Genomic DNA, 26,357 nt, shown 5'->3' with positions numbered 1-26,357 from the left:
TCGTTTCTCTTCCTATGTACTCGTCGGCAACTTTTGTAATTCCTGCTTTCATGACTTCCCATTTCGAGTTGATGTCATCACCTGCTAAAGCTACCTTAGACATCTCTTTGTCTGTCACATTTGCAAATTCCGTTTCCATGTTTTCATCTCTTCTTAGCTTGATTGTGTTCCATCTTTTGTTTGGTGCTACCACTCGTTTCCTCTTTAGTCGGAGTTCGCTCTTCATCAGTATATAGTCTATTTGATATCTTTCTTTGTCTACTGGTCTTGTCCGTGTGTATCTTCTTCTTAGTGGTTGTTCGAAGGGAGTGTTTGTTACAGTCAGATTGTGGCTTTTGCAGAACTCAACTAACTAATCGTGCACCTCTCGCATTCCTTTCTCCTAGACCGAAATTCCCAGTTACATTCTCTTCTTTGCCTTCGCCGACTTCTGCGTTCCAGTCACCCGTGATAATTAAATTGTCCTGGTCTTGAACTTCCATCAATACTTCTTCTATTTGCTTATAGGTTTCTTCTACTTCCTCACCTGTGTAGCTTGATGTAGGCATGTATACTTGGATTATTGTCATACTCCTTGGTTCGCTTGCTATCTTCGATATTACTATTCTTTCATTATATCTCCAGCTGCCCATAACTTGCTGTCCCTTTCTTCTTATTCAAAACAAAACTGACTCCTGCTCTACCATTTACAGCTCCTGAGTAAATCATTCTGAAGTCCCCGCTCCAGATGTTTCCTCCATCAGGCCACCCTACTTCGCTGATTCCCAAGATATCTCTCTTAATGCGTTCCATTTCTTTCTTCAGGTTTTCCAGTTTTCTACACTGTAAGCCATAGCACATTCCAGGTTTCTATTCTGCAGGGGTTTCGTTTGATGACGACAGAGGAGGCTCTGCTTTGTTTCCCTCCACCCCTCGGCGACGACCCTCTGTGAAAGAGTAGTGTCGTGTTAGCTAATATTACATTTTATTATTTCTCTTCCTATGTTGCTTACTAGGGACTGAGTAAAGTGATGGTGTCCCAGGTCCTTCCACCTCGCAGTGAAACAGCCATAGAGGTACCATGTCCTATTCAAGAGAATACTCATTCCTATATATTCATTCATATCTTGCAGTAATGCCTCATCTTAGTGACTTTGGGGAATTACATTGAAAATTATGCTTCATGATAATTCGAAGTTCCCGCCAAAATATAAAGTGCTATTTACATATAGATTTTGGAATATTTTAATCATAGAAGTATACAAGGTGAATCTCTCAAATTTACAAAAGCACATATTTGAGTCATAGAGAACATTTAGCAGTTGTATTTTTGTGACAATTTCTAAATTTACACACCCTTCCCAAAATTTAAGATTAGTACATCAGTGTTCCTATGTCCTATGGAAGATAATAGACTCTTGTATTGAACCATATAACCATATGTTGTAGTAAAGTCTCATCTGAAAAGATAAATTACGTCAATAAGCGACCACGTAATGAACACATAGAAATATTAATATTTGGCCATTTCTCATCCATAGAAGGGAACAAGCAAGTGCACCCAAATTTAAAGAGTTGTATATTCTAGTGGAACATTTATCATTTTTTTAAATTCCTATATTCCCCTCCCAAATTTTAAGAAGAGAGCATCAATGTGTTCATGTACCAAATTTCACAAAATTAAATCCCCACGTTACGCGGGTTTGCATATTCAGGCTCCTAACTATGAAAACATTTACGCTCACTCCAACCTCAATCATTTCACGAATTCAACCTGTTTTACTATGTTATTAGGACATAATATTGATTGTGATTTATTCTAAAAACACTTTTATACATTGCAAGAGCTGTAACGTCCAAATATTTACTGAGAACTCATAGTCGTATCGGAATAAACAAAAGCCAGTATGGAACAGTAAACTGCTTTCACAAGAGGCAAAAGAACATGTACAAAGGCATGCAAAACGGTCGAGTGGTTTGGGTCGATACATTATCAATCACATGTTTGTGTGTTCAAACCCGGTAGTAAGTTGTTTCTTTTCTTAGTATCTTCCTATTTTCATCCGGAGGCTGAAAATATTTCTTTGAGTAACTCATTGAAAACTTCTTTTGTTTCAAATTCGATTAGAACGGAACATTATATGAATTGCGAATCTTAAATCCATAGCTAAAAAAAAAAAAAAAAAATGAAGTATACTCACTACTCCATTATCCTCTGATTTGTAACGAAAAATTATTTATAAACAGTGGTGACTTCAGAAAATTATCCTCGGGGGGAATTTCAATATGCGGGTGGAGGGCAAACATTGGTAGTCCACATTGAGCACGATCGAATATATGGTCCTGAAGGCGGAAATTTCTTAGCTCGAAAGGGGTTTCAAATTCTCTGTCAAATCACGTCTTGAAAGTATCATTGCTTAAAAGCTTTTCGTAGCAAATATAATATTACACTTGTTTCTCGTTCTACATTTAGAATTGGTAAAATCATAACTTACAGAAGATTATAATAAAAGCATAAAAATTACAATACAAATCATGTATAAATTATCCTGTAAGTTACCAACTTTGGGTCAGATTAAAACTCAAATATTGGTTTTCGGATTGCACTTAGAAGTAAGTCCTCTCTATATAATCCTGATTGGAAAGCCATGTATAACTCTAATATATTAATCAATATTTATACAAATATTTTTTTTTATTTTACTATTTTTACTATTCAATATTATATACACTTCATTTCCAAAATCAAAATCTCGAATATGTATATTGTACGAGTGCAGATTCGGAAATAAATGATTATTTATCGTATATATTGGTCTCTATTCGAAATTCTATTTAATCGAATCCGACAAGAACACAGACAGAAACATTGAGAACAGGTGAAAAAAAAGAGAGAAAATGGTGCTGTCCCCGGCGGAGACTCGAACTTAGTTCGAATAGTGCTTTATAAGCCGAACGCCTTAGACCACTCAGCTGTGGTAACAACTAGTGATTGAAGCAAAGGCTTCGAGTAGTAGTTCTTATTACAGAATAACGTTTTCTATTGCCTAAAATTTAAACCTAATTTACTTTGATATAATATATCTGTTAATTTGTTTCATGAACACGTTTTCGTTACTTTGATGAATGATGTATGTTGTTGATATAAATTCTATTACACGTTCTTTCGTAAATATTATAGAAAGTATCAGGGTTATTTATGATCTTTCATGGAAATTGACTGGCGCATGCGCAGTACACAGAGAGTTCAATTGGAAGGCGAGGAAGGAAATGCTAACACACTGTTAGAATGTTTCCCTCACAAGCAGTAGTTCCCAACCGAGGGACGGCGGGACGCACTTCCTCCTCCTGGGGTGGCGTGAAGGGTTTACGAAGTCTCTTTGTTGTGTTATATTTCTTGAATGATTATGCACAATATACAGTCACCTCTTCGACACCTTTGGAAGTGATAAATCGTAGTATTAATAAATCGTCCTCCACACACAGTGATTGTTGCTTTTCCAAGATTATAAACTGGAACACTTTTTATTTCAATAGAATATAAAAGTTTCCATGGGAGGGGTTACAACCCTCTGGGTCTTTGATATGTCACCGCCTAAACTGTAACTTTCAAGTTAGAATTGAAAAATGGAGACATGTGACCTAGTAAATATATTTTTAGTTCATTATACATTTTCATAAATAAAATATCCACAATTACAATGACAGTAAATGCTAAGTAATTATTGTAAATGTTTGTACTTTCATTTTCCCTCTTTCTTCTCAACTGAGCTTGAAAAATGTAAAAATGGGAGGTTAAGAATTTCAAATATTACGTATATTTTAGCGTATTACTAAATTATAATTAATAGAATCCGGCAGGATCACAAACAGAAACGTCAAGAAGAGGTAAAACCAAATTGTACTGTGGTGGGATTCGAACTACTCTTGAATGGTGCCTCAGAATCTCTAGCCGAATGCCTTAGTCCACTCGGCTAATGTCACAAGTTGAAAATGTAGTAAGCGTGTTTCGTGTTCAATCTTTTGTTACAGTATGAAATTTATTTTGTATTCTCTGAAGTTTAAGTCTATTTTGGCCTAATGTAATAGTCTGTTGAAATTATTTTATGTTTACGGTATTCTTTACTTTGACGAATGATGTTGTTAATATAGGTTCTATTACGTATTCGTTCATAAATATTACAACAATTGTCAGGATTATTTATGATCTTTCATGAAAACTGACTGGTGCATGCACAGTAGAAACAGAAAGATGCACTTTACCGACATTTGTCATACACGCCAGAACGCAAATTTCTAACAGGTTCTGAAAATGCCTCGCTCTAAAGGTTGTGGAGAACTGTCTGTTGCTCTGAGAGGAGAAATTATAGGCCGAGCAAAAATGGGACAAACTGTGCCTCAGATTGCTAGAGATCTGGGATGTGACAAGAAAGCGGTCAAGAAATGGGTTCAGCGACATGAAGAAGGTGGTGAATGGTTCAGGTCTCGGTCAAGAAGTGGAAGGCCAAAAGTGACAACTGCAGCTCAAGATCAAGCTTTAGTTACAGAAGTAATGAACAGACCTCTACGCCACACGTCAATCCTCTTGGACAAAGCCAGAGAATATAATTGTTCTCACGAAACAATAAGAAGAAGATTATTGGGGGCTGGTCTACACTGTTCAAGACCCGCTAGGAAGACTCTCCTGACTGAAACTCACAAGGCCAGACGAATGGAATGGGCACAGAATAAAATAACCCAACCTCAGTCATATTGGGACTTAGTCATCTGGACCGACGAGAAGGTTTTCAAGTCTAACCAACAAGGCAGAGTTATATTGTATAGACCGCGCGGAACCAAGTATGCTGAACAAAATATTATCAGAACTTCTTGTTCAGGACGAATATCAGCACACTTTTGGGGATACATGACGGCTGCTGGTCCTGGAGATTTGGTTGCGGTGCCTGAGAGAATGAACAGCAGTGTTTATATTAATATCCTCGAAAATACGTTGTTACCGTTCTTAGAAAGAAACTTCCCCAAACAGGAAGAATATATATTTATGCATGACAACAGTGCTGTTCACACCTCCCGGCAAACACGAGAGTGGCTAAGTGAACATCCAGAGTTAATTTGTATTGAGTGGCCCCCTCTATCCCGAGATTTGAACCCAATTGAACATCTCTGGGCCTACATGGTGCAAGAATGGGAAGAGAGACGTGAAGACAGAGACCAAACGTTTCTTCAAAATCATGTTATGGAACTGTGGCAACATTTTCGTGACACACCGTCGTATTGCTCGAGACTTGTATCTAGTATCCCCTCCAGACTTCAAGAAGTTATTGACTCTGGAGGTGATTACACGAAGTACTAGTGTGTTATTTTTTGTGTAAACATTTATTTAAGTTTCATTTATTTATTATATTTTTTCAAGAGCAATACTTTCGTTCTTCATTCTTTTCCTTTGCTTGTTTACTTATTAGTTCGTTAAAACGTTAAGGAAGAGTAGTATATCTTCAAAAAGTATTTGTGAATTTACTTTGAACGTTTCTAAGAATACATTTACTTTTTTTTCTTACTCTATATCATGCCCAATATTACTTTCATTTCAGTTAATTAATAACTTTATTTTACATCTCGGATAAAAGTATTATTGCCTTTTTAACGATGTTTTTCCTTTTGATTGTGTAATTTCTAGTTTCATTGAATTATCTCAATTCGAATGAATAAATCACATTTTGTTTATTGTCCCTTCCTTAGCTAGGTTCGAATTCGAGAACAATGTGGTGTAATTTACGTTCTTTATTCTTCATATTGTGCAGTAATGACAATATTTATTTTTCATGAGTCCAGTTGATCAGTGAGAACTTGGACAAACATTAACCTGGTGATTCTTTACGCAATGACAAGAGTAAAATTTATTTTAGCTGTTCTTTATACTTCACAGCGATGAAACATTCTAACAGTGTGTTAGCGTTTCCTTCCTCGCCTTCCAATTGAACTCTCTGTGTACTGCGCATGCGCCAGTCAATTTCCATGAAAGATCATAAATAACCCTGATACTTTCTATAATATTTACGAAAGAACGTGTAATAGAATCTATATAACAACATACATCATTCATCAAAGTAACGAAAACGTATTCATGAAACAAATTAACAGATATATTATATCAAAGTAAATTAGGTTTAAATTTTAGGCAATAGAAAACGTTATTCTGTAATAGGAACTACTGCTCTAAGCCTTTGCGACAATCACTAGTTGTTACCATAGCCGAGTGGTCTAAGGCGTTCGGCTTATAAAGCACTATTCGAACTAAGTTCGAGTCTCCGCCGGGTACAGCACCATTTTCTCTCTTTTTTTTTCACCTGTTCTCAATGTTTCTGTCTGTGTTCTTGTCGGATTCGATTAAATAGAATTTCGAATAGAGACCAATATATACGATAAATAATCATTTATTTCCGAATCTGCACTCATACAATATACATTTTCTAGATTTTGATTTTGGAATTGAAGTGTATATAATATTGAATAGTAAAAATAGTAAAATAAAAAAATATTTGTATAAATATTGATTAATTAATTAGAGTTATACATGGCTTTCCAATCAGGATTATATAGAGAGGACTTACTTCTAAGTGCAATCCGAAAACAAATATTTGAGTTTTAATCTGACCCAAAGTTGGTAACTTACAGGATAATTTATACATGATTTGTATTGTAATTTTTATGCTTTTATTATAATCCTCTGTAAGTTATGATTTTACCAATTCTAAATGTAGAACGAGAAACAAGTGTAATATTATATTTGCTACGAAAAGCTTTTAAGCAATGATACTTTCAAGACGTGATTTGACGGAGAATTTGAGACCCCTTTCGAGCTAAGAAATTTCCGCCTTCAGGACCATATATTCAATCGTGCTCAATGTGGACTACCAATGTTTGCCCTCCACCCGCATATTGAAATTCCCCCCGAGGATAATTTTCTGAAGTCACCACTGTTTATAAATAGTTTTTCGTTACAAATCAGAGGATAATGGAGTAGTGAGTATACTTCATTTTTTTTTTTTTTTTTGCTATGGATTTAAGATTCTCAATTCATATAATGTTCCGTTCTAATCGAATTTGAAACAAAAGAAGTTTTCAATGAGTTACCCAAAGAAATATTTTCAGCCTCCGGATGAAAATAGGAAGACACTAAAAGAAAGAAATGACTTACTACCGGGTTTGAACACACAAACATGTGATTGATAATGTACCGACCCAAACCACTCGACCGTTTTGCATGCCTTGGCACTTGTTCTTTTGCCTTTTCTGAAAGTAGTTTACTGTTCCATACTCGCTTTTGTTTATTCCGATACGACTATGAGTTCTCAGTAAATATTTGGACGTTACAGCTCTTGCAATGTATAAAAGTGTTTTTAGAATAAATCACAATCGATATTATGTGCTAATAATATACGTAAAACAGGTTGAATTCGTGAAATGATCGAGGTTGGAGTGAGCGTAAATGTTTTCATAGTTAGGAGCCTGGATATGCAAACCCGCTTAACGTGGGGATTTAATTTTGTGAAATTTGGTACTATAAAAGGAAATAGAACCAGGTACTCAGCCAAATAACCACATAACACGGTAAAACATCATCGAAGAAGATAAATTAGGTAAATAACCTATGACGTGTAACGACATATCCCTTATGATTATATTTTTGACGATTTTTTTATCCATATAAGGGGATAAGCATTATCAACCAAATGTACAGAAATGTATATATTAAGTCCTAGAGAACATCTACCAAATTTTTTGACAATTCCCAAATTTTGAGAAGGAAGCATCAACGTACAACGTACAGGATATACCCATGTCTTATGAAAGAGAATGAACCCTGTACTCAACCACATAACGTTTTGTCCTTCCCTTCACTGAACTCGGACGCTGATTGGCTATGAACATTCGTGAATTTTATTGTTTAGAACAGGACCAAAACGAAATCTTTTGAATCAAACCATTGAATTCAAGACAAAAATTGCATCAGTGCTTTCATCAAATAGTTTTGAATGGTCTTGAACAAGAGCCTTGTTGAAGCTGTCTTTAACCGTGTACAAACCGCTTTAAAAATGAAGTTGACAGGGCAACAACGACATAGGAATAAGGGAAAATTTTCTGGACGATTACTCATTTCAAAATTTTCAGGTAAATTTTCAACCTTCCTATGAGTTCAACTTGCTTACCTTACTTATTACGCGGAGTGACAGTAATATAGTGTATGACCAACTCGTCCGCCATTGCGCGTCCACAATTGGTTGTGTGCGAGAGTCTACGTTCATGGTGTTCCCGAGGAGATCATTAAAACTTGATTTTAGTCTGTGGACTCAGAGCTCATTATTGAGTGATATTACTGGCAAGAAATTTCGAAAACCAACGACACATGGTGCGTTTATTCACTACTCTTGGCTCAAATGTATAGCTGATATTTTCGCTGAGATGTACAGAACGTCTCCATTTACCTCGTAAAGGAAAATGACGCACAACTGTGTGTTCTCCACGGTGCACGATTGTATTCAACAACTCACTGCCTTTTGACACCCCAACGTGTATCCTGAAAATGTACAGAGTTCATGACGACATATGTGTGAACTCGAGCCATCCACTGGTTGCGTTTTAGAGGGTACTTTCAACAACAAACGTAAAACTTGACTTTCCAATTGCACCAACCCAATGCGGTGTTACATAGTGGAAAATTATCCTATATAGTCACATAAGTAGTGCCACTGCCTTCGGTTTGTGTGATCCCTTGTTTAGCTCTTCGAAGGTTTGGCAACATAGTGTGTTCAGCTGAATAGAGCGAGAGTTATCTGTATTAAGAGGTAAGAAGCTCCGCTCTATAAAGGCAGAAATAACGCGATTGAGAGCCAAATGAAACAAAAATGACCAGCCAAATCCCGTCGTGGGTTTTATAGGATCGGAGGTTATATAGTCCAGAAGAGCTAACAAAATACGTGGAAAATTCTTGATTGATTTCTAAATTTTAAAAATAGATAGATGTTTTCTTGAAGATAAAATCTTTCTTTTGCTTACAATGAAATTCAACACTATATATTACTGAGACATTGAATGTATTTAATGCTTTTTTTTAGTATTGGGGCTACATGAGACGGAATATACTACTAAAAGTGGGTTGCTAGGCACTGCTTGAGTTTGTATTCGAGTCAAATACCTTATAGGAAATTGAACCCGGAACTACTCGCACAAAAGCACGTCAGCTGTTTCCATGGCTATGAAGGGTATTGTCTTTATATTATTTTTGTCTTACTTTATTTATCATTTATACATTTTTCAGTACTATTGTGCGAGCAGCACCAGCGAGGCAACGTGGACGTGGAGCTGCAGGCTGGAGAGGTGGGCGTGGTTATTCTTCCAATGTTTCTACAGTGGTCCGTACTATTGGATATCATGCGCATGCAATGGAGGTATCATTGAAACTCTGTGAGGTTGCTATGTAATATTGTTCTTTTGTAACATAATGTTCCTTTGTAACGTAATGTTGTTCCTTTGTTCCATGTTCAATTGTGTATGCAGCTGAGTGGCACAGAGAATGAGATTTTATACTTCTGGCGCCAGTATATATTTATTCATCCACTAATCAATTATATATATAAGGGTGTCTCATATAAGATAATTTCGTGCTACGATACGTACACCCGCGAAATGAATTGTATGTAACCGTAAACACGCATTAGTGAAATAGCAGCTCCCTGCGAGAAAGTTGACCCGTGTCGACTTGACGACAATGCCATGAAATGACGTTTCACGAAGTTAGGATATCCCACCATGATAACGGAGATACCAAAAGAGACAGAGAAACAAAACTTTTTACGAAGCAACTAGAGAAAGGAAAGCACCTGCCCATGTATTGATTGACGAACATCACCGGATGAACAGTGTTGCCAACCCAAGACATTGTTTTGGTTTTGTAAATCGAATGAGCTAAATTGTGGATATCATCATTGGAGACAACAATGAAAATAAAGACAAAAGAGATGATAAAGTAGATCAGTGTTGCAAACATTTCGAGAAGTAAGGTGAAATATGTCTTAAATGCAAATGCCGTTGGCGCACACAGCGTTGCCGCTTTTACAAACCACACTTCTCATCTTTAACAAGATACCGAATATCTAAGTATGTGATTCGATCTCACATAACCACAGTACTGCTTTTCATACTCTACCACCTTGCATCATACTACACTATTGACCTTTTCCGAGTTATTCTACCTTCTTCAAACTCAACTTTTCTCTTCCGTTAATGGCAACTGTGTTGAAGGGACCCTTCTAGATTTGGAGTCAACGTAAACAGTTCTTGTCAATACTAGTTTAAGGTGTGCCAAACGTTAGTACCTCTCTCCCTGTATGTGTCAACGGCGTTTGCATTTAACAAATTCTTCATATTATTTCTCGAAAAGTTTGCAACATTGACCTGCGTTTACCATCTTTCATTGTTGTTTCCATTGTCTTTATTTTCATTGTTGTTTCCAATGATCATATCCAATTTAGCCCATTCGATTTACAAAACCATAACTTTGTCTTGGGTCGGCAATACTCTTCATCTGGTGATGTTCGTCAATCAATACATGGGCAGGTGCTTTCCTTTCTCTAGTTGCTTCGTGCAAAGTTTCGTTTCTCTGTCTCTTTTGGTTTCTCTGTTATCACGGTGCGATATCCTAACTTCGTGAAACGTCATTTCATGACATTGTCGTCAAGTCGACACGGGTCAACTTTCTCACAGGGAGCTGCTATTTCGCTAATGCGTGTTTACGGTCACATACATAAGGAGAATACATTTTGCGAATGTGCGTATCGTAACAATAAATGGGAACCCTTATATATATATATATATATATATATATATATATATATATATATATATATATATATATATATATATATATATATATATATATATATATATATATATATTAATTGTGCTGGTAGATCCCACAGTTTTTCATGGAAGAAAAAAAACATGGTAACTGCCAGATATTTTCTTTCCAAAATCCAAAATAAACACATAATTCTTCTTTGTCAATTTTTCAGCACTACTTATCTAGTTGTTATCTCTGTGTTTTATGTTTCAGAAAGGATGTTACATAGAGCTGGTGTTCACAATGATGATCTGAATTCCAATTTCAAGTTTTATCATAATGTCTTCTTTATGTTCACCCGCGTCAACACTCAAAAGATTCTTTCTTCTTTTCTGATAATGTTATGAAGAAACTTTGCAATATTCTATTCTCATATTGAGGCAATTAGGAATGGAAACAAATATTTGAGAAAGAAGCCTTTTCTAAGGAAGAGTGATGTTCTTTGGTTGAACTGTTCGATAGATTCTAATTTCCACTACTGTGCATTTTCTTTTAATGTCATTCTATTGATAGTATGAACTATCCAAGACATTAAAAAAAGAGGCTATTTCTATTTAAATATGTAGTTCCAAAGATAGAATGAACATAATTCAGATATACTAACCTTTTGTTTTATCAAAATAACTTTCAGAAGTCTATTACAGTCCAATATCATTCATCTCTATTAGTGTTCCACACTCTTCTGATTATTCTGGCCTACTTGTTTTGAGTAGTCCATCCACTTCAGAACATGCGCGCCGACTACGTGGGTGCTCCGAGGCTCCAGCTCCCACACAAATAATCTTGTGAGTGCGCCGCACCCACAAGATTTTTAGTTTGATAGAAACAAAATAAAACAAATATTTCTCCTTTGTCATTTTAAAAAGATAAGTAATTAAAACATTGAGATGGAAGTTAAAATTTCTAACTTCTAAAATGTAATTGTTTGTTTCAAATGTGTTTGTGCAAAGGCAACCAAGCAACACATTCCCCCATCATTTGCCTGTCTCTGGCCAAGTCAGAGGCAGTCTCTACAATAAAAATGGAACTTTATTGTGAATAGAATTGAGCACAGCCCTTTATGACACTGTTCATAAAATATTTTAACCAAAAGGAAATCAACCAAAAAAATATCGAGACTCCCTAAAAACATATAACACGTCCCGCCATTTATATGCACCCACATAAATTTTGGAAAGTCGGCGCCGTTGCTTCAGAACAGGATTTCCTATGTCTGTCTTCCTCCTCTTTCTTCGCTTCGTTATTCTTTTTGCCTATCACAGTTTTCTTTATTTGTTTCTTTCTTCGCAGAATCAGTTATCATAATATTAAATCTTAATAGATTGTAAATTGTTAACTATACTATATTTTTTATTACCATTGGTCTAGTATACGTAGTAAACAAATAAAACTTCTGGTGTTCCATCTTGTGTTTTATTGAAAGATAAACTTAGTAGCTGTTACCATTACTTCGCATTGTAGATTACTGACAAAGATTTTCAAACATTATAGTAGACAACGTTGAAAATATTTTGATGTCCTTGGTATCACTTACATGTTTTTGAAACGTGTAATTTTAGGTTTAAATCCTTGCAGAACTATTATACGTTGAATATTTCCAAGTCACAATGTTATTGCAAACAAAAAATGAACATGCGAAATAAATCACTCGTACTTTTTTTATTTGTAATAACAACCTTTTTTTTTTTTTTTGAAACCGAGAAGTTCGTGAACTTTAGAATAATGTACATTTGAGTTTATATAAACATTACAATAAACTGACTCTGCTATGATTATTGATTTGACTCAAAAAATATTGTCCTTATATTACAAGTTCAGCACAATCCTGGTTTAATTACTTCTTACTTGCAAGCAGATACACAAATCGTTCGAAATCCTAAGCCACTGAATGTTTTCCTACAAACCCTACAAATTTCCCTTTCTCTCTCTCTCTCTCTTATGGTTTACACTTACGTTTCAGGATGACTACGCTATAAGAACTTCAGTGCAATTATATTTTGAAGTCACTTGAATTGTTAAGGAAAGACGGATGTTGTTTCGTTTCTTTGAGTATAGAATTTTTCTTCCAACATTTCAAATTTGCGTGTGTGTGTTACAAGATCTTTTCTAATGAATTTTCTAATTAATGAATTTTATTCTTGATATCAGCTACTAAGAAATACCTGCATAAAGTACAACTGGGGTGAGCCTCACTATCAAATAGTGACAACACAAAGATCAAGAGAGCAAGGAGGTGTAGATCCACTATATAGCTGCAAGGTAAGGGTATAAGTTAAACTGCAAATTTCACTCAAATTATGTAAAGTACTAACTTGAAGCTACACTAGGTATAGTCTATTCAAAATATACGATGATTCGCCTCAAGAAATAAAAATGTATAAATAAAAAAATAGTCGTTTAAGGAAAGTCTATATACAGCCTGCAACGCCAATTTACACTGGCATCAATAAGAATCAACAACAATAACAGCAAAGGGAAATGAAGCCAGCTAGGACCTATTATGTAAAGGTACTATACAGGTAAATTTGCATACAAGTACGGTACCATACAGGTAAACGTGTTGAGTTCAATGAGTGGTTTCTCATTCGGAACAAAGCTGAAAGACTTCTGGAAAATAATTTTTGAACAAATGAGGTCTTATTTAAGATGCAAGGTCGCGTAAACAAACACACGGTGTGCCCGTTTATTGGTACTATGAAAATACACACGAAATTGTGACAGTAAGGTTAAACATCCCTGCTGTGACGGTTTGGAGTGATGTCATAGGACCATTTTTTGAAAGATCTGTTACTAGTGACACATACCTTCAAATATTGCAGGAAGTTGTCATTCCAGAATTTGAAAATAACCCTCGTTATGGAAACATTCAATTTAGTGGCAACACGATAGAACATAGCTCACTTTGGTATTGTTGTGAGGGGGAAAAATGAAATCTTTCAGTCTTTCGTCCCACGGTTATGACCAGCGTTTCCCAACCTTTTTCAACTTGCGGCACACTACAGGTGTAACATGAATTCTCGCGGCACACTTATAGAATTACTACTATATCCTGACCAGGATAGCAGTGCGGTTTTGGAAGGATGGCGCTGCTGTTGTGTTTACATCAGTTTCTTGGCAAGCGCGGTGGGACAGGGGAGCGGAGAGTTTTACTCTGCAGTGTATCCAACGGCTTTTAAAAGTTGCAGTTTGGATGTTATGCATAGCTTAATCTCTTTCCGCTTTATAAAGAACGTCGTAAGTTATATGGTTGTAGTAAACCATTCTTGCAGTAATGCAGATGTATTGTGAATAGTGATATATGAATGGAAATTACCAATTTAAGAACAACATAACACAATTGACAATTCAGTGAGCTTCTACCGTATATTAAGCAGATTGTTTAAAAATTGATTACGTTTTATTCGATGCCATTATAAAACAGGAGCAACCTGTAAAACGCTGCTCGCTAGCTTGTTCGCAAGTTAATATGGAGGGTGTATTCTTGTTGTAGTAGTTTTTTTGCTTGTTACTTAAGATGTTCTGCAAGTAACTTCAATAACTTTTGAAACTGACTGTCTTAACTTGAGCCAGGGGCGGATCCAGACTGAATGTTTGGGGGGGGGTCGTTCGAAGTCAAATCAAGGTAAGAGTGTATTGCAAATAAAAGTAAAACAACTTTAGAAAAGGAGAAGTAGCTATTGTCTGCAATTTCTAGAACAGAAATGGCCACCTGCGATTTCGAAGGTGGACTTTTTTTTTTTTTAAGCAAGAACGCCAGTCTGTATTTCTTGCAATTTAATGCTTTATTTGACTTCCGCAACGTAAAACAAAAAAAAAAAGTAAGGCCTATCTATTTTAGGTTTTATTTTACATTTATAATACAATGGTGAAAATTCTTAGGTTTTATTTTTAAAATAAAAAAATACCCTATTCTGGGGGGGGGGGCAATCGTCCCGATCACCCCGCTCCCTGGATCTGCCCCTGACTTGAGCATATGCGTGACGTTGTTTATTACGAACAGGACAAAAAGAACTGTGATAGATTGATTACAAGTAATCCGGTTAGAAACACTGCTGCTTGCATTTTAGTTCCAAAATCGGCCGCCCGCACTCCTTCGCTGGTCAGGTAATACCACTATTATTATTATTATTATTATTATTATTATTATTATTATTATTATTATTATTATTATTATTATTATTATTATTATTTGTAAATATAAAATACCGTGGCATTTTTTTCTGTGATTACTGACATCCTTCTCACGGAGAACAAAGCTCGATCACTGGTATTTCCCCGTAATAAATCATTATGCTTATTTTTCATTTTAATTTAAAAATAGAAAATAATTGCAATAAGATATAGGACTCAAGTTTTTAAAAATATACTTTCTTTTTTGAAAACTATCCAACCTTTCACTACTACTACTAACTAACGAACGAACCAACAAATATCCTTTACTTTTAAATGTTTGCTTTGCCGAAAGAATTGAATGATATTTTAAAATTTGAAGTTATAAAATAATTTGCAACAATAAAGAAGCAGTGGTCATAACAATGAAAAAAATACTTTTTTTAATACAGTGTGAAACTTAGTATGAAAGACAGTATGAAAAGTAACACAATATGAAACTTAAAACTGTAGATTCACAGTAGAGGTGCATAGTAATGTGAAATACAAATATACCTTTTTCCCTAAGTCTTGTAATTTGATTGCTATAGAATTAATAATATTGTTTCGATTTCTTCGCGGCACACCAGCGACCCATTCGCGGTACACCAGTGTGCCGCGGAACACCGGTTGGAAAACGCTGGTTATGACAGGCTAAAGAAGGCGGTGTTGATGAGAAATGAATGAAATGGTGGGATGAAAAAAGTAGGAGAAAACGGGAGAACCCCGAGAAAACCCACGAGCACGGTGTTTGTCCACCACAAAATCCATACGCCACGAGCTGAGATCGAACCAGGGACCCCAAGCACCGTAGGTGAACGCTCTACCACTGAGTCACTGATTGTTGTGAGAAGTTTCTTGGATCAAAATTTCGATGAATGAATTGGTCTTTATGGTACGACAGATTGACAACTCCGTTCATGTGATCTGACACAATACGACTTCTCCATATTGGGTATTGTCAAAGACAAAGTGTTTTCCGTGCAACTGCAAGATTTGGATCACTTGAAACAGCTAAGCGCACAACCATTCGAGAGATTGGATGCCAATTCTTAGTTGTGTCATGATATTTGCAAATCAGTGCGAAAAAATGTACCTTGTGCATTGAACATGTTGAAAGATAGTTTAAACAGCATTTGTAAGTTTTATTTATTTATTTATTTATTTTATTTTGCCTGTTTTGACTTACAATATGGAGAGTATCTCCTATAAGTCGTACAGTTGCCATATGTATATAAATGCAAATTGTAATTACAACTTATTACACCACTTGTAGTACAAAATTATAAACAAACATCACATGTTAAATTTGTTACATCATTACATCAGATTTGACAAAGATTGTCAAATAAGTCGCCTAGCTTCTTTTATTTCATTTCTTCACATATTGGGGAAAGCGACTTTGTGCCCATATACCTATATATATATATATATATATATATATATATATATATGGGCGGCGATTAGAGGGGCAAAGCGGGGCAGTTGCCCCCGCACTTTTTTGAAGTAACCCATTTATATATATAGTTCTATTTAGAAATGGAAAGTTTTTGTATGTACAGTAGGACGTGGATAATCCGAACATAAAAACTCCGAACGCGATCCCTAGGAGCTTTTTACATTTTGTCTTAGCGCTAGCGATACACAAACTTGTGTGAAGTCAGTGTTTATACAAAAACTCATTCATATGTAATTGTTTGTTATACATATTTTTATTTTCCCTTAGACCTATACAAGTTAAGTTTTAAGTGTGAGTTACAAGAATAGTGTAATTTAGTGTACCAGCAGGTTCTACAGAAACATTAAATGTAAGTAGCCTTACGGTATTGTAATTACTGTATGTAATGTATAACTACTGTATCGATAAAAGAGCATACCGTATAGTATATTTAAGCCTAATGGTATTTTCTTGGTCATTTTCGAAAATCCGAACTACATGTGGTCCCAATTAGTTCGAATTATCGACGTCCTACTGTATTATTGGTTCATAGAAAAAATGGTGCCATATATTTGCCGTTCGGCGAGTGTGTATTGGTTGTGTTCCCGTGAAGTAAAGAAAACTACAGGAATTGCGTTTTGATTGCCACAGAAAATAACCCAAAATTAACCTATTGGAGTACAACAATTTCAGCATACTTTCACTTCGTACAAGGGCTCGATATGTTAGTCAACCGTTTTCAAACTAATTGAGAGAACATTTCGAAAAAAAAAAGTCTTTCACAAGTTATTCTTTACTTGCTTAAAGTTGGCAGTTCCTAAAATGTAAGGGAAAACAGCGTAATAAGAAACAACTTCTACCTTTTCCATTGTTTTATAGTGTAATATACGAGTGAAGTGGTATGTTAGGGGCGTACGAGTGTATATGCAATTAAATTTAGTGAATTCAACGTAATTCTAGGTTTTAGGATTATTTTATATAACTGGAGTATGGAGTGATTCTAAGTATTGTTGTGTTTTGATGTACTCCAAGAAAATGAAAACTGCACCTAATTGCAACGAACAAGTTTCGGGAAGTTGCAAAATCAAATATTTCTTTAAATGTAGTAGCATATGCTTGCAGTATTTACTGTCTCGTTTTCTAAGAGTAATAACATATATTTAATAGCATGTCTGGAACTAAAAATTAAGTTGTCCATTAATCCTTGCTTCAATGTAACTGATACAAAACAAGCCTCATTATTCATTACTATGATTAATATTATCCTTTCTATTTATTTGTTTTGCTAATTTGTTATTCGATAATATGATCACTCAGTATTCCAGACAGAATTTTAGGATATTCATGGCCAAGGAATCAAATCTCTTCTTACACTTTCGTTGTTTAAGAGTACAAAGGGCTAGTACCTACTTGCGTTACTCTTGTCAATTTACTTAATAAACTATTATATACGATATACGGTATTTTAACTGAAAAAGATAGTATCCTATTAGTTATACAACCTTTCGGTCAAACAAAATGTCAGACACTACCAGCAAAAGTAACATTTATATGCAAATATTCAGATCATGTCTTGCCCCCTCCACTTTTAACGTCCAACCGCCGCCCCTGTATATATATATATATATATATATATATATATATATATATATATATATATATATATATATATACTTTTCGGCACCTTGCCTGAAGACGCGAATTGCACTCTGTGGCAACGTCGCAGATGAAGAACTATATAGTAGATTTGCCAATTCTTCAAATAGTTACATCGATTCTTTCCAAATGGCAATTACAACCGATCGACGTTGACACTAGAACCACCTATTAGCGTAACAATCGATGCAACTGCTTGATGGTTTCGTAGAACATTGTTAACAGTTCCAAGTTAATATGCGATGTTGCCACATTGTGCAATTTTGATTCCTCATAGCGACTGGAGGACGCCCCGAAGGGTATTCCATTATATAGCATTTTTGCTTTATTTTGACCTGAAGAATAGCGCCCTCTTGTCCGTGGGTGCCATTTTTAGAACACCTGATACATACAAACACACACATACACACACACACACACACATATATATATATATATATATATATATATATATATATATATCCATCGAGAAACTTTGGGAGATGATTCCTTATATGAACTGAAAAAAGTTCTATAAACAGGTCGAAAAACGTCCCCTTTCAGAGTTATGAACCGCCGAAAATGAGAAAAATTACGTTTCGAAAAGCCGTCTTAGAAACAATAGGACCTATCCCAAGCCGTTTAAGGAATTACACAAGAACTAGTATGCGCTTTATCTAAATATCCATGTTTTATCATCATTCGTTATCGAGGAAACGAACTGTAAACAGGAAGTTGAGGTACAGGGATACTCCTGTAAGTACTAATGGTGCGTTCGTTTCGCTGGTACCGGTGAATACTGAAACATAGATATTTAGATACAGGGCATACTAGTTCCTGTGTAATTCTTTAAACAGCTTGGGATGCGTTCTATAGTTTCTAAAGATGTTTCGAAACGTGATTTTTCATCTATTTGGCGGTTCATAACTTTGAAAGGAGACGTTTTTCGACCCATATTTATTAGAACGTTTTTCTTTCGTTTCATATAAGGAATCACCTACACTATATATAGGCGCGTAAATATTACAAAATACTCACTTTATTTTTCTTGTAGGTAACCATTCCTCGGTATCCAGGCAGCCAAAACATTTTTCAGCCACATAAATTTGCATCGAATCCTGAGGAAGCAAAAGCAATAGCTGCCGATTATGTGTTGAACCAAATTGCTACGCGTCATGATGGTAAGATGTGATATGTAAGCTTAACAAGAGTAGTAGCAAATATTACTTTCTTACAAAGTAGAAATACACGTGTTTAGTGATTAATAAGCTATGCTAATATTGCGTTTTTATCAGAATTATTGTTCACAAATCTTCTTCAAAGATAACTATACCTAACATAATTGCAAGACAACTTCAATAATCCTTTCATGTTTTCCAGAACCTTACCCTGTCATTTCAACATTTCCAATTTCGATTGTCAATTAAATTGAACTCATTATCAATTAAGATGTTGATATGGATAACAAACTTTTAAATGGTCAATTCTTAATTATGCTACAAATAAGAAGATTAAAGGAATCACATCGAATATATGCATTGTGATTAATAAATAATAAATTGTTTGTGTTGCTTTAACTTGAAACTTCATAATTATTATCAAATTAGTGTGAAAATCAAATCATTATTGAAACTCTTCACCCTATGAATGTTTATGATGTTAAAAATTTAGTTCCACTTAAATATTTAATTACTTAACACAATGCACGAGGAACAAACTGTGTGATGCACGTATCTACTATATGATACAACGTGCGTGCTATCATTCCACATTTATAGCGGATAGTTAAATTTGAAGCCATTTTCTTTAGACCTATTATATAATATTACACAGCGAGTGCAAACAGACAAGTTAGCTACTGTGGTCACTTTTAAAAGAAATCAAGTTAAAACAGGGTAATCAAAAGGTATGAAATATGTAACAGTGCGGAGAGGAAACGCCTTAAGAATTGTCTTATTTATTTGCAATTTAAGTTGATCCATGGTAAAGAGATAAATTCCATAACTAAAGAAAAAATAAAATCCTTCGCTCGCTTCTATTATGCATAACACTAAAATGAGTTTCTACTATTCGATGTGTTTGAATTTCTATAACTTTCAAAAAATGTGTCTGAATTCAATGAAGTGTAACATGTGCTTTCTTTCCGACTTCGTAAATAGGCTTATTGCTTCGGGTTAAAATTGGACTGTTACGTGATTTAATTGACTTGAGATTGAATAATAATATACATCTGATTAGGCAAGGTTTGGCAAAAACATAATTCATCTAGGGATGGAACTGTATCAACATTCAAGTAAAGAAACTTTGTAAAAGTAAAAGCTGAGGAAAACTAAAAGAAAAAGCCGATCATAAGAAAGTATTTTAGTTTCTAGATTATTTTGAACAAATTGTTACTAGTTTCCTTGCAATACTTCAAAATAAAAATCAATCAAATCTTCAAGTAATAAACCTTGAGAGAACTGAAGTGTCTGTAATTGACATTGGAATACTTAATTTACTAATGTTAAAACCGTGTAGTATAAGTTGTAAATAATAAACATATTTCTCTTATTTTTCTAGTAGGTTATGATGCTACTGGTACAGTTGTAAACAGTGGAGCAGTATTTCAACAGCCACCGCCGGCAATTACTGTAAATAATACAGCACCTTATCAAGCAACGAATGGTCTACAACCCAGACCAGATATGTCTATAGCATTCGCAATACCACCTCCTAGTGGTGCTATTTTATTCCCTGGAAAATTGCCACGTACGTATTTACAAAGATGTTTCAAAAATTTCACCAATGAACATTTTATATATTCTGATAATTTGTGTTTGCTGGATATTCGTGGGAAGACAAAGTCCTGTTTCCTTTTGTTTCTTTCTCTCTTCTAATCTTTAGTTAGTGTGGCACAGTTTCGGAGGTTTCTTAACTTTGTCAGTAAATGACATGAGCAAGTGAGTTTAAATTTTTTGTTACATTTTTAGTACTATCTTACGTCTAAAATATTTTTTTTTTGTTTTTAATTTCCTGATATGATTTTGAATTAGAATCAATAGATTTTTTTTTTAAAGGAAAAGAAATATATACACTTTTAGGCTATACCTTATAGACGACTGAACGTAACTTCAAATATAAGGTTTCTTCCTTTTCTATATTAAAATTTCAATTACGAATATGTTACCTACAATTACTTTCATTCAGTATCTGAAGCAATATGCTTTTAGCTTTATTTTCAGATCTTTTTGTAAAAACTAGCATTACTATCTCTAAGGGCTCTATTTATTTATTTATTTATTTGAGAGACAATGGCTTTAAAAATGCTGGAACAATCACATATTGGTGGATTTGTTCTGTGCCACACTAGACAATGGCATTACAAAACCAATCCCATAGTGCTATAACCTAAAGAGGAAAAAAATCAAAATCATACAAATAAATTAGCATTAGGTAGTACGAAACGAAAATTGAAATATTGTTACGTTAATGCTAATCAACAAATACATAGAATAGCTAATAATAATCTGCTTCATCATAATCATAATAATCCATTTAATTTCAGGTGAATTACTGTTAAATATACTTTGATATGATTAAAATGTTGCTGCCAGATGTAGTTGCATGATCTAATACTAAACACCATTGTTCAAACCGCACACTTTATCGAAGTAGAACAGCTGAAATCAGCACGAATGAAATCTAATTACATGTAGCTCCAAGCAATAATGTACAGTTTCATTCGCACAAGCATCTGAACCCATTAATGTAGTACTAAAGAAAGCAGGTTTTAGTCACTTTGAACTAAAATAACATTTCAAGGCTTGTTGCATTAGGCTCTAATGTTTCGTTACAAGACAATCTTTGCATAAAAGTTATTTTAATACGTACAATCGGCTATATAAGTATACAGGGTTGTACGATAATACACAGATAAACTGAAAGAGGTGATAATAGATAAGATTTTTTTAATGTCTATTAAATATGCGTTGAAATTGGCGCAATTTTTGTGTGAGAGACATTGAAAAACTGGTGAAGGCACTGATATAATGCCAAATATCACATAAACGCGGAAATATACCGGTCTGGTTAAAATCTTATACAAGAAATTCGCACCCGACAAACGCAATGATGTACAGATGAGAGTGGAGCGCTCTCCACGCAATGGGAATCTCCCAGATGTAGAGTACGTGAGTGAATTTTCCATTTGTTTGTAGGGATTCCCGTGTTGTGGAGCTATTGCATTTGTCGGGTGCGACTTACTGTGTAATACTTTAGCCCTACAGCGACATCTTTCCGCGTTCACGAGATATTTGGCATTATGTCAGTGCCTTCGCGGTTTTTCAAGACCTCTAACATGAAAACAGTCCCGATTTCGACACACGCTCATTAGCCATTATTTGCTTAATTTCATGTCTACTATCATCTCCTTCAGTTTGCCAGTGTTAGTGTATCGTACCACTCTGTATTTATTATTATTATTCTCTTTCGACTCGCTGAACAATCATAATATAGCTATTTGCTTCTGTTAGTAAATATCTGTTGTCATCTTAGAAAGTGTATCAAAGGTTACCAATCATTTTCAAAGCAAATTTTAACGAAATGACCAACTGTACAACTTGAATTAAAATGAAGGTGCCTATATATTATTTAGTACTTTCTTTTTATAATCCCATTTATTTTATTTCAGAATATGACCATTACTACGAGGGACAAGCACAATATTCTCTTCCCTCAGTTACACAAGCTCCAATGTATTGATCAAGTTGAAGAGTGGGAAGGACAACTAATGGGAACAAGAAACATACCAAAAGGAAATAGAACATCTCTAAGGCAATGTTCAAAATGTATTATACAACTACACACCAACACTTTACACAAGCTTTCTTGCTTTATGGCTGGTTGGGTCATCTTTTAGAACAACATTTCATGCTATGTAATTGTCTGAAGAAATGGGCAGCATATATTATATATATTACATATATACTTAGCACGGTTTGGGTAGCATAGGGTATTCACTTTACTGTATTTATATGTCCCACTTAGTGCAGTTTTTTACTACTTCTTCGGGATTTTAAAAGCTCAAGAAGTTGAAATGGAGTATTTGTTAAGGCCATTTCAACAAGTATATACCTGTGACATACTCAATTTATAAGGAGAAAGGTGACGAAGAAACTAGTAGTATTTATATCGCTTTTCAAAGGATAGTGATACTCAACACACTTCCTTGAAACGCATTAACAACACTAAGTAGAATCTCTACCCATAGAAGCATTTGTGAGTTTCTGTCTCACGAGGAATGCGAGATACTAGCTTTTCTTTAGCTTTAGCTTGGAGTTTTATTAAGCAATATTTTAGGTACACTAATTGTACTTTCGATTGTAACGAAATAAATGGGGGAGAAACTTCGTCTTAGACAATGTGCTAAAAATTATTTTTAATACTATGAATGATAATTTTCTTAATAAGGATCAAATTTATGTATTTTCAATGATTCACAAAAAAATTGTAATATTTGCTTTCTGTTGCAAAATATTTTCCTCATTTGATGCGTTTCACATTTTTTAAAAAAAATAATATACCAGCAACTACTTCAGTGCATAACATATTTTCATAGAAAGCTGAAAATAACCGCACAGATGTGAAATGTTAAAAATATTAAAAGTTCTTTCCAGAGGAAGCACTGACAAATACCCACTTCTCTGTAAACTAACGATCAAAAAATCAAAACTAATATTCTAAGGTACAAACCAAAAATGTAGTGATTATATTTTACAGCTTTTGGATAAACTCCTGAATTTTTATTTGTCTCATCTAAAGTAACACGTAAGGAAATTATTCTTGAATCATTCATGTAAAGTCACCAAAATTTTGAAGTGAGGTTGGTCTGCTAGGAGGATGGAAACCAGCAAACATATATTTTAATTTTATAAGATTCGTGGTGTTAAAATTAACCATTTTAATGTAAACTTAACAAATTATTTTCAGCGTGAGGCTAGGTTTATCAGATAATTGATTTTGGAATTGAATTTTCCATTCCCATTATTAGTTTAGGATCATAAAAGATACAAGATAATCAACTACAATTAGAAATGGATTTCGAATTTTAGCCCTTCTAATTTTACTTGAACCCACTACAGAAAGTCACTCCTGGCAGTTCAGCTTGAATTTTCTGTCGGACTGGGTTCTGTGAACCTCAATCCAAACTATGAGGAGATACCACAAATTAATCCATTAGTTTACTGGACTGATCCTATATAGATTAAAAAAAAAATTAAATCAATTTGATTTTCCATCATGTTTATGTGCAAACAATGCTACGGAGTAGTTTATTTATATCATGATGAGCTGATTACTTTTGACATTGAACCAGTCATTAAAATATTATTATAAATGTGTCATACACAAGAAAAAAAAGAGGGAAATATTTTGTTAACGTTCATGTGAAAGACAAATTGACAGAATGACCGACAAATTCAGAAGTCAAAATAAAAAAGTATATATATAATTCTGTAGTCAATTTTGTATTGATTGAAACATGAAAAATATTAAAATCAGTTACAATTTTATTCATGTAGCAAACCCAGTGGTAATCCAGGTAATCATTGTTGAAATGGCCAATAATGAGAGGGACAAATATATGTATAATTATTTTGTTTCTATATTTATGTATAGGTATGTATTTATTATGTTTATGTCAAGTTTTCGTGTACTATTTAACTTCTAAAAGAACTAGTTGAAATGGTTTAGTTAATGCTATGCATATGACACTTGTAGTAACTTATATTAATATATAGAGTGAGTTAGGTAGAAAAATAAAAATAACAATACATATTATTGACTGGTAAAGGGATACAACTAGTTTATCTGTTATTTGATGAACCATAAACGTATATTAGCAGGCTAAATTTGTAAGTGAAATTTCCATATTATCAAAAAAATTGATGAACGACATGCTACTACACAAATACAGTATTGCATAACTGACAAGAACACGATGAATAAGATGACACTGATCTGTACATTCATCTGTATATTTAGTCAACTTGCTCTATTATAAACTGCAACGTCAAAGTATTAATTATGATTTAGTTATGTCGATTTAATCCTTGTGAATACTTTTGTCGAAAAAGTTAATGAAATAGAATTTCTATTTCCGCTATCATTATGTGAATATTGAGTTTACGCATTGATGACTACGAATTATGAAAATATGGCAGGCAAAATGTCGTAACTTGCAAGGATGAAAAAAAAAATTCTCTGGTACTTATCACTGTTTAAGTATGAATAACAGTAGAGTTGATGAGTTGATTTTTAGTTTAGCGTCCCTTTCAGCAGCGAGGCTATATGAGACGTGGACCTACTGATTAACGTGGAATCCGAACCACATGAGCTCCCGCCGGGAATCGAACCCGGGTCTCCCACGCCATGAATAACAGTAGAATTCTCACTACAAAATACTTGTCAAAGATCAGATACTGTATACGAAAGTATTAAATGTAAGATTTAATTATCGTAATTACCTAGGTATTTTGACCTTACCTGTAATGTGTTTCATAAGTATCTCGTTTATCTATTTACCGCTTTTACTTGATACATACTTCTACGTACCAAAGCACAACAGTCCAAGTTAAATCTATACGATATACTATTGCACATATATGCTCATCATCCTAAGAGTTGTCATACCCTGTGAATAAAGTAAGTTTGTAAACTTTGTTTTGCAACTAAACATACACACACCTTATAATGTAGGAATATAGGAAAATCATTTCTTGCTCTTGCATACCCCATGAGGAATATTAATGTATTTCACCGCCTTAAATAAATAAAATATATAACTTACTATTTAAAATGCATATTTTCTATAAATTGATACTAATAATACATCTACTTGAAACTTATTATTGTGATCTATTAAACGCGTATAAAAAATTTACTAAAAAGATTGCTGTACTTAGCGGAACAACAGATACGTATTGTTCAGATGTACATCTGAACTAGATCTTTAAGGAAATTTGCGAAATTTTCCTTAAACACTTTCTAGACACAGATATACATGTGAAGAGTACTATTTAGGATTTCATTGACATGACAAGTAACAGGCTCTGATATCGATGGTTTACGTACGGTTTGTCAGACAGAAAGTAACTTTACCTGCAAGGGAATGTATGAGAGTCCTGTAATATTGTTTGTTTGTTAAATAAATTACGATTAACGGTAGTTGTTTATTAGTTTGAGTTCTGTTTACGATAGTACTATGGGCTACTACTTGTA

At 34.3% G+C, this 26,357-nt stretch overlaps 1 protein-coding gene across 2 annotated transcripts in view; it reads left to right on the top strand.

Moving 5' to 3' along the window:
- LOC145688125 (putative RNA-binding protein 46) overlaps positions 1-25,939 on the top strand; it is an 85,480-nt gene extending 59,541 nt beyond the window's left edge. The window contains exons 4-8 of one of the 2 annotated variants that reach the window (XM_081761897.1): positions 9,299-9,428; positions 13,028-13,138; positions 19,156-19,282; positions 20,664-20,849; positions 22,771-25,939. In XM_081761897.1, the coding sequence (XP_081618023.1) occupies positions 9,299-9,428; positions 13,028-13,138; positions 19,156-19,282; positions 20,664-20,849; positions 22,771-22,841 (625 nt within the window). In that variant the 3' untranslated portion in view covers positions 22,842-25,939. Of the gene's footprint in view, positions 1-9,298; positions 9,429-13,027; positions 13,139-19,155; positions 19,283-20,660; positions 20,850-22,770 lie in introns of both variants that reach the window. The other variant, XM_081761895.1, reaches the window with a different exon arrangement.
- The last annotated feature ends 418 nt before the right edge of the window (positions 25,940-26,357 follow it).

The sequence above is a fragment of the Thermobia domestica genome, chromosome 6 (genome assembly GCF_964235325.1).
Source record: "Thermobia domestica chromosome 6, izTheDome1.hap1.1, whole genome shotgun sequence".
NCBI classification, from domain to species: Eukaryota; Metazoa; Arthropoda; class Insecta; order Zygentoma; family Lepismatidae; genus Thermobia; species Thermobia domestica.
The sequence above is the reverse complement of the archived record's forward strand: the minus strand, read 5'-3'. Positions and strand labels throughout refer to the sequence as shown.